General features: G+C 38.5%; 1 protein-coding gene across 1 annotated transcript; it reads left to right on the plus strand.

Moving 5' to 3' along the window:
- The first annotated feature begins 6,358 nt into the window (after window positions 1-6,358).
- LOC149258898 (autophagy-related protein 3-like) lies at window positions 6,359-9,996 on the plus strand. The gene is made up of 4 exons (XM_089441217.1): window positions 6,359-6,962; window positions 9,240-9,310; window positions 9,459-9,566; window positions 9,791-9,996. Exons 1-4 carry the CDS (start codon window positions 6,802-6,804, stop codon window positions 9,994-9,996), a joined length of 546 nt encoding a protein of 181 aa, XP_089297343.1. The 5' UTR covers window positions 6,359-6,801.
- The last annotated feature ends 510 nt before the right edge of the window (window positions 9,997-10,506 follow it).

Consider the following 10,506-nt stretch of genomic DNA (forward strand, 5'->3'; position numbering starts at 1 on the left):
CGATTCCACTTATTGTTTAACACGGTAGCAGCCGGTGGAGAGAGGAAACCGCCCATTTCAAGCGAGTATTCTCTGGGCTTATGTCCCACCCGAAACCTTTATAGACCGTCTGATCTAAAAAACGCAAATCTACGGTGGGATGTATCGGCGGAAAGGTATACCTCGAAAATTGTGCGGAGCCCATATTGAAAGCGGAAAAAGCATGTTTTATAATATATTTTCATTATAAAAGGTTTACAATAGAAAAGCGTAGGTATAAAGGATTTACGCATAAGTCCAACACTTCCATAGTTATGCGACCTAAGGGTGCATAAGTTAAGTTTTACAGTGATTATCGGGCCGATTGCGATTTGCGATGGAAGTCAACGGAGCACTGAACGGGCGGATTTGACAGGTTTATAAAGCAGAATTAACTCTTTTGAGTTCCGTATTAATCAGAGGTTCACATTAATTTCGCTGTGTAAAGTGGAAAATCAGGGTTAGAGCCGAAGCTGAAGAGGAAGACAATCCGATATGTTTCTTTGCATTTTGGCCAATCAGAATGCCCATGTAAGCCTAGGATTATACAAACTAAACGCGTTTCATTACAGCTAAAACGAATTAAGCATCATTAGGGCATTTACAGAGGAATTCAATAGCGGATCAACAGAGCAAGCCAGCAGTTATCATCCCCTTCTGAATCTAGTTATGTTCTTGTTATTTCATGTTCTTTGAGGTGTCTTTTACCCTCTGTAAAATTTTGTAATAGTTTTTACTTCATATAGTTAGAAAAGCAATTAGATAGTTTGGGCAGTTTCATAAATCAACAACTGTTCCACAATGTATAAAAAGAGGAAACTTTACTAAGAAAGGGTTCGAATTTTGGAGAACCCGGAGACTAGGCCTCTGTATTCCTGATATCATCGTTGATTAATGAAAGAATCAGAAGTTTCCATGAGTTGTTGGGTATAATTTTGTAACCTTCTCTATCATGTGTCATGTTATGTTTTCTTCTTTCAAGCATAGTAATGAAGCTGCATGTCTTTATTTGCTTATGTAAATAAAGTTAAAATTCCTTAAAAGAGCGCTCCTATACTTGAAGTTTCCACCTTCCTTTCTAAGTTATAGGTAATAGTTTCTGTGAAAGACCAACATATTATCTTTAACTTCTCGAAGAGTTACATATAGTAGTTTCTGTGTTAAGCAACATATTGTCTATGATTCAGTTCTCATTTTCATAATTCTTCTAAATTACAGATAGTAGTTTCTGTGAAAAACCAGCATATTATCCTTAACTTCTCCTTCAAGCTTTCTTCACTCATCATTTATATCTAGCAACAACTGGCATTCTGAAATGTTCCAGTCATACATGTATTAAGGGTTAAAGACCAAGTTTTCCAGGTCCTTCATTTGAGAACACAACAAACAATAAGTGACAATAAATGATATTTATTAATGTCTTAAGCACAATTTCCCTACAACTAGGAAATTGGTTTCTTAAGGAACAACACCCAACATACAAACTTGTATTACGACATGTTCTTGCCTCGAGGTCCAATGTTTTAACTTCACTTGATGATCTGCATCTCTTGCTCTAACTTAGCCAAAACATTAGCATCATAACATACAAATATCATCATGATGACCTAATTGCATACAACAACCTCACAATTCATGTCTAGCCTATTATGCATGCATAACCATAACCATAACCATAACAATGCATGCACAATAACCTATAGACACTGTCATGCATAACAAATGCATATACAACCATACACTCACGATGACACATTCCACAACAACACCATCAACCTTCACATGACGACGTCACTACAACCATGATCAACACCACGTAAATGCAACAAGCACATGGACTACAAGCATAAGGAATGCATATGCAATCGACATGAATGAATGACCAACACACCGCCCATCCAATCTGAGGGGTGAACCATGCTCTGATACCACTCTGTAACACCCTCCTCCCACATCTATCCAAGTAACCGACCAACCGGGCTAAACATGTGACAAGAGGCTACTATGATATGATTCGACCTCCTAAGTCACATTAAGGAAGTGGAATCAACAGAAACACACCATACAGACCTTCAACACTAGCAATAGGACTCCTGGGAAACATCCCAACCTTTATGCTAACCAACCCCTGAGTCCCACTGAGTCTTTAAGCTATCAAACCTTTGGACACTCCCCTACTATGGGCATGCCAGTGTCCAGAGAGCTCTAGACGCTCCCGCAAGGCTGCATGCCTGTGTCCAAGGACTATTTCCAGCAGACCTGTGCTAGAGTCCGAGAATTTAAGGAACTTTTCAAGCCTAGAATTTCGACCACTGCCCAAAACTTGTTGTAACTTCTGGAATCCATTAAACACATGATGACAAGACTAATAAACCAAAAACTAACTCTAGGACTAGGCCTGACCATCCCCAACCGAAACTGACATTCGGTCAAACACTTGGCATCAATGCAATCTACAGGTGTAAATGAAAGATCCAAGCATCGGGGTCTCATACTTATCTGAGGTTCGCTATGAGGCATTGTTTCCTTATCACTTTAGCTGCAATTTCATCCATTAAGCCATAGATACATTGTTCATTCATATACAAGTAAAATCATGATGGGAGCTATACATAGCCATTGTCATAATATATATTCATAACCAACATAATAACGACTAAAATACCAAGGATACAATAGCCATAGAATCCACATATAAACGAGTATAATACCCATGAGATAACAAGGAGAAATAACCTCATATTAATGATGCAAAAGCCAACTCGGTTTGTGACTACCACGTTCCACCTTATCGTAGAATGGCTAAGCCAAATCTCTCTTCATCCATTCACCCCCATGACATTTTCCAAGCATGAATGTGGGATCTCATAAAACAAATCAATCCAAAACCATCTAGGGCTTCCAGAGGCCATCCACCTCAACCCACCAAACAGTGGTTCACCCTCGTGCCATTTTCCAAGCATGAATGTGGGATCTCATAAAACACATCAATCCAAAATCATCTAGGGCTTCCAGAGGCCATCCACCTCAACCCATCAGACAGTGGTTCCACCACACAGTCGAACATAACAAAACCATCATCAAATTGGTCTCTACGTAAACCTTCTAGGGCTCTAGTATGTTTGTTCGAACCAAGGTTTCCAGGACTAGTAACTCAACCCACAACTTATTCCGAGCTTCTAGAGTGTTTGTCCAACCCGGGCTTCTAGGACTAGTAACTCGAGCCACAACTTTTTTGGGCTTCCAGAGTGTTTGTCCAACTAGGGCTTCCAGGACTAGTAACTCAACCCACCAAGGGCTTCCAAAATGTTTGTCCAACCAAGGGTTCCAGGACTAGTAACTCAACCCAAGCTGTTACAGGGATTCCCAAGTGTTTGTCCAACCAAGGGTTCCAAGACTAGTAACTCAACCCAAGCCATTACAGGGCTTCTAGAGTGTTTGTCCAACCAAGGCTTCAGGAACTAATAACTCAACCCAAGCAAAAGGAAACATGAAAACCAACTAGAAACAAATAAATAAACCCACAACACCATGGCTATCCAAGAAATGGAAAGGCTAGGCAAATCCACTGTCAATCCAGACAATCCTCCATGCCAATGACATATCATAACCAAGAAACCGCATGCATGTGCCATGCATGCCAAAACTAGCAAGGAAAACATACATACAACTCGGTACCTACAAGCAAAACCTACTATAGTTGTTGATCCTGATTCCTGTTACGCTTTCGTGCTCTTTCTTTGTCTTCTTGCTCCAAAACTCCAAGTATGCCACACTCTCCAAGAGTGCTCCAAGAAAACTCTAAGTGTCCAAGAGTATGAGAGAGAGAATAGAAGAGAGCTCCACCAAAACTGAACTGACCAAGCTTACCCATTGATCCTCAGAATCCTTTTATCAATGAGGCCTCTATTTTCTTCAATTTCCATTATTTTCCTTCATTTTCCTCCTCACATGCAACCTGTGACCTTTCACCTTCCTTTTCTCCTAATTTCCATTATTTTCATAAATAAATGTGCCAAAAATGCCATTTTCCTTTTTAATGCCTTAGCCATTGCCTTTGCCAATTTCCTTAGCCATAATAAACTGAATGAACACCCACTAGGATGTCATGCCCAACATTCAGCTTGGAATACGTGTCCATCAACCATGGTCTTATATATTTTTACATGGATTTTTAACTAGGGTTGTTACATAAACCTCCTGGGGTCTATGACCTGTCCCCCTCTTCGTAAACTAGGTTACAACTAAGGAGGTTTGAACCATGGATCTCCTAGTTACCACAAACTCACATTACTTCAATCACTAATTGCGTTGCCCCTTTGGGATAATTTTAAAGATTATTTTTATTTAAATTAAAATTAACTTTATAATTTAATCTAAAATATTTATTATAATTATTAATATTATCATTTATAGAAAAAGATTACATGGTTGCCCACAACTTTCCAAAATTATACCAGCCTCACTCTTACTAAATTTGTTGGCCAATAGGTAATTTCTAAATTTTTTTTACAACAAACCAAAAAGACTTTACTCTCTAGAACAAAAGGGGCACACAAGACCAAAACACTAGCAAGATCAAAACATAACAGATACCCATCTAAGAGTCAGATAAAGTTACGAGAGCAAGGCTCTTTAATCTAGAGCCAGGGGGAATCGAAAGCCAGAATTTGCACTGTATGTGCTTCTCCATGTAAGCTAAACATGCATCAAGGGGAGCAATGATGTCTTGCATTCACCATTGGTTCCTTTGAAGGCTGTTGAGGAATGAGATGATCTCATTGCGATCGTCATGTTTTTCATTGAGAACTTGCCCCAATAGATACTTTAATTGCCAATGGATGGTGATCGAGTGCATGTATTGATTTCTCCTTCCCCTGGGGTTCCCAGGGCCTGAGAGCCAATGAAAGGCTTCACTGATGAGCTCAAAGTTTGGAAACGATTGCCTTTCTCTACGAACAATCCTTTCAAGGTGATGAATGTCAACTTGAGTACTGTGGGAAGTTGCAACCTGGAAAGCAGTTGATGCCTCCCAGGCCCAAACCTTAAAGCGAGGCCTACTGGTCTGGCCATGCTCCCCAACAGCTCAACGAACATGCTCACGTTGTCTCGACATGGTCAGCCAAACAAACAACCAAACAAAACAATCCTTAATAAAATCGTAAGTGCAACTCCACAAAGGGCCCAACTAAGCCAATTACGTAGGGATAATCAGAATATGCCAACAACTTGTAGTGACTGCAAACCACCCTCCTCCACAGTACTAGAGGGACAATAGGAATTCTAGAACGCCTGCAGGATGACTCAACAAACATAGTGCAATGCTAACTAGCCTACTACAACACCACAAAAAAACTGAAATCAAGAGAAGGAGACCAAAGGCTTGCAACCTACCCACTTGACAAAAACCACTTGAGAATAAACAAAATCAAATGGAGTAAACCAGATAAACCAACTACAGAGTTAATCCAAGAGAGGGATTGAAACCCAATAATTACCCAACAACCAACTAAGAAGATAAAGAAGAGCCAAATGAGTTAGAAGCACAAAATTACCTTAGATTTCAACCTGACAAAAATGGAGGTGCCTAACTGCGAACCAGTACTAGAGTGGTGAGCCTTCAGTTGCTCCCAATCCACCCCAGACAATGCATGAGAATTTAATGCCTTCTATTAGCCAGAGACCCTAGCTTTTGGAACCTGCATTTTCCAACCAAAAATACCCATGAAAAACGACCACTCAAACCACCAATTACTAACATTCAAATTGAAAATCAAACTTATAAGGTTACTCGGAAAACTCCCTTACACCCCCTAAATAACCTCACACAAAGCTCATCAATAAATAACGAGGAAAAAGAATTAAGAAAATTAGAATAAGATGAAGCATAATAATTAACATTAAAGCCACACATATGGTGGATAGGGGCATGCCACGCTCCCCATCTTAAGTGCCCAACCCAAACTCCCCATCTCTTTCTTCCTCTACCCATCCATCGGAGTTAAAAACAATAATTAAAAAAACATATTCTATGAAAAATTTAACTTATATAATTGACTTTTTCAAACCTTCAAAAGATGAAAGATCAAACCGCATTACCAAAACCCAACGAAGGAGAAAGAACCTCTTATTAAAAGAAATATGTAAAACGTGTGACAACATCAACGTATACGTACATTCCTGTAGAGGCGGGAGAACAACGAATACTGTATTTTATTAATAGTAGACATGTATAGCAATCCACATCTATCATCTCCCCGTTCATCGCACCTTGCAGCAAATTCATTCGACGTCTTTATCAAGTCGAGCGCTTGATTGCACGTATTCCCTTAAAAAAACCAAACTAATAATAAACAAACCAATCGAAGCCCCTCATGGTTAACAGTTGAGAAATCCCTTTTCGCACAGTAGAAAAACCCTTTTAGCGAAAGTTGGTTGCGCCGCGATCCGATGCCAAATTAATGGAAGTTAACTGGGTCAGATTGAGTTTGATTCCCCAAAAGTACACGCTAGTCAGAACTTCAAAAAAACGCAATTACACAATTAAAAAACAACCACCTACAGCGTCGAGGGAGATTGCCTTGGAAATTTACCCTTTTTGGTAAAATTCCGATTCCCTTCGCCTCACCAATATAAAGCGCTGAATGCCAAAGAAGCTACCAATAGGGCGGGGGCTGAAAAGCACGCAGAAGCCGACATTTCTGTTAAATTCGCATTCATAATCTCCAGTTATTGAAATCTCCCACTGGAATTTCAGTTGAATTGAAGGGAATATAAGATAAGATGACACTGTCACAGAAGATCCACGAAGCTTACAAAGGAGCCGTGGAAAGGATAACAGGACCTCGTACAGTCTCCGCATTCAAAGAGAAAGGCGTTCTCTCAGTCGATGAATTCGTCCAGGCCGGCGACAACTTAGTTGCTAAGTGCCCTACCTGGTCCTGGTAAGTTTTCTGGCATAAATTGTGCCATCTAAATATTTTTTGATTTTGTGTGAATTTGCCGAGTTAGAATGTATCTAAACAACTTGTATGCATGTTTAATGCACTTAGCTTATGAGATTTGGGCTTTAAATTTGTTGGGTGTTTTGAGGTTACACGTGTGGAATTTCAATTGCAGATACCCATTAGGGTATTTCAATCAAGTCTGTAACGATTTCATTATTTGTCAATTATTGCTGAGGAATTTGAGGTCTGTATTTGTGGGCTGTCAATACAATGACAAATCTGGTCACTTCTCTTATTTCATATAGAACTGTATAACCCTTTTTGTACAGAGAGAGAGTCCATTGGCGTGTTTTATTAATGTGATTTTATATAGGTAAATATACTGGTAGCTGTCTGCAACAGATAGTTGTCGAGATATAGTTATCCGGATTCGGTACGATTTGGAAAAAAGATGTATAAGAAATTTTAGTTAAACCGTACAAATTATTCAAAAGTTTAAAAACTCAATAACTCTCCACGCGTCGTTATACTCTCGTAATGTATGCTAATTAACGTAATAAGTTTCAAAACAAAACACTTACTGGATATTATGGCCTTTGGAATTGTTTCATAACTATAAAATCTTCACTCTTCTCCCTCTCAAAAACGGAGTGTTAAAAGCGCTTTAGTAATTTAATTAATAATATCATTGCACAGAACACAGCAGATGCTTAATGAATATTAGATTGACCAATATTAGACACTTGTTGAATATTAGACCAGCACAGCAGATGCTTGATACCTACCTCTTGGTGCCCCCATGAATACCTTAAGGTGCTGAGCATACTCTGTGAAATGAAACCTTGTTTTGTTTTCTGGGTTTTCTCATACTCCATTATTTCCAAGCCCATTGAATGCTCTGATACCATTTAGACTTGCTAGTTTTTTCCAAGGAAAACCTTGTGGGATCCACCCTCTTCCCCGGAATATCTGATGCAGGGTGGATCAATTGGCAGCCACAACAGTGGCTGGCAAGTGGCAACCCAGTGGGACTCAGCTGGACTTGAACCTTAGCCGAACTAGAATTGGATACCTCATGACAAACTTTGCCTTGAAACAGGCCATTTGAACCAATTGAGCTAACCCACTTAGTTCAGATATAGAATTACTATTACAAAACTGTGCAGAATAAATTTAAAATGCATGTTATGAGATTTTTTGCTCTGAAAAAACCTTTAGCCCATTTACAAACAGATGATGGTGTCCTGTCCTTTACATACAAAAGGGTTGACTTAATTTTTGAAGTTTTGCACTCCCCTTTTGCCATTTTGTCATGTGGTACCTTTCCTGCTTCTGCTTTTCTCTGTCTTCTTCTTCCTTTTTGATATTTCTGCCTCCTTTTCATTTTTGCTTTCACTGCTTATCTTCAACACTCACTTTTCTTGTGGTGCATTCGAGTTTGGAGGTTGACTCTCTGTGAGTAGCAGGAAACTTTTTTGAAGCTGGTTTTAGGATTGTGAATATATGGTAAGCTTGTCATGTAGTAACCACCGTTGGTATTTGAAAACATGTTGCAGAGTCAAGTACTTGAAACATCAGGCACAAAAGTACTCACAAATCTACCTTTGAACCTCATTTAGAGTTATGGTTAACAAGTACGTTCTTGCATACTTTGTTGAATAGTGGTAACAAGTAAGTTCTTGCATACTTATATAAGGCAAATTCAGATGACTTTTGGATTCCATGTTTATGTCTCAGAAAATTCTCAAATTCAAATTTGTGACAAACATTAAAATTGCCATTATGGTAGATTAATACTTGTTTAGTTTTTGATCATGCACTTATCTTTTATATATGTATGATCTAGGGTAACTAGTTTAAATATTCAGAATATTTGTCTCTATATATACCTTTTGATGTCAAAAAGAAGATCGGTGCAAAAATCATGCAAACTTGCATTGATGCATATTCAGTAATTGCAATTTTATTTCTTTGAAGTATTTTGCAGATTGTGTCATGGAGATTACCAGCCTAATATTCAATTTTTATGTCTCTTTTGTTCTTTTTAAGAATGCACTGTTTTTTGTGAAGTTTTGTATTGCCTTTATGCAGCTCATTTTTAAGTGCTTTTACTTGGGTCAGCATACAATTCTTTTAGTTATCTTGCCTTGGCTTTCCTGGGAAGTTGCTTTGAAACCCCTAAGTGTTTTTCGATGTTATTAAGTGTAGCTTCTTAAGCTGTTCTTTAAAGTTTATAAAGGGTAGCTATGATGTGCATATTTCTTTGTCTGCCAGGGAGTCAGGTGAATCAAGCAAGAGGAAATCGTATTTACCCCCTAACAAGCAATACTTAGTAACTAGAAATGGTGAGCATATCCAAGTTATGACCATTTATAAATACATTATGTTCATATGCATCATAGTCAAGCTTAACAGGTGCATTGGTTTAAATTATGGATTAGCATACTTATAGGAATAAACTAGTGATAAATCTTTGTCCATTTGTGTATCCAGTTCCATGTTTTCGTAGAGCAAGTGCTTTAGAAGAGGAATATGAGGCTACAGGAGGAGAATTTTTGCTTGAAGATGATGGGTGGTTAGCAACTCATGGTGCACCCAAAGGTATTTATTGCATTATAGTTTTCGAAAAGAATGCTTGAATTATGAAAAATGTAAGGAGGAATAAAAGATGGTGATCACCAATTGAGCTCTGCCCCCCATGGGCTAAAATAAAGTATTATTATTAGTAACATTTTGTACATAATTTTCATGAGACATCAGCGACAATTTCCCACAAACTACAGAAACAAGTACAATCCCTAAATTGTATAGTTTATTGTTTCCAGACGATAGGAGCGAGGAGGATAATGTGCCTTCAATTGATGCATTAGAAAGACAGGAGAGGAGGCATATACAGCCCATTTCATCCTACTTTGGAGTTGATGAAGAAGAAGAGATTCCCGACATGGCTGAATACGAAGAACCTGATAATGCAGTTGACGTTGATGCAGTAAGTATTTCTATTTTCACTGATGGGCTATTTGCATTGTAATCAAACTGACTATTTGTGTATTGATCTTTATTTTTTGAGGCTGCTAATAGAAGTTTTTATGCAAAAAGTTGCAGGGTTGGGATTTGCGAATTCCATTTCATATCAAACCTTCTACTCCTTGAAATTGAAAGATGCCATTTTCTTACCAAGATTTACATCACTTTCCAAAAATGCAGACTGCTTTAGGATACTTCCTGAACTCTTACCAGAAACATGAAACTTGGTACATAACGGGAATCTGGTTTGGATTAAGAAACTGAAATTCCCACATTTTTTGACAAGAAATTGTTTAGAATTTTTGATACATATACAAGAGTACTTTAAAATTCATGAATAATTACTGGCTGACCATCATTATTTGAGGTTGGGCCCCATTGAATTACTGGCAGCTTATCTTCCATGGGTTGCATAATGCCCAACCCATTAGTAGCCTCCTAGGGTCTAGTCCCCTCTGAGATTGCAAGAGCCTTGGGAAGGCTTTGTCCACATGGTGATGCGGGCTAGTGGAGA

The sequence above is a fragment of the Pinus tabuliformis genome, chromosome 6 (assembly GCF_031772625.1).
Source record: "Pinus tabuliformis cultivar Carrire ecotype Pingquan chromosome 6, CPIR1, whole genome shotgun sequence".
Classification (NCBI taxonomy): Eukaryota; Viridiplantae; Streptophyta; class Pinopsida; order Pinales; family Pinaceae; genus Pinus; species Pinus tabuliformis.

Bases quoted from the DNA above. Each gene is read 5' to 3' on its own strand.
- LOC149258898 (XM_089441217.1), top strand. From the start codon at position 6,802: ATGACACTGTCACAGAAGATCCACGAAGCTTACAAAGGAGCCGTGGAA. The intron at 6,963-9,239 runs GTAAGTTTTCTG...TTTGTCTGCCAG, and splicing joins AAGTGCCCTACCTGGTCCTG to GGAGTCAGGTGAATCAAGCA. The intron at 9,311-9,458 runs GTGAGCATATCC...TTGTGTATCCAG, and splicing joins ATACTTAGTAACTAGAAATG to TTCCATGTTTTCGTAGAGCA.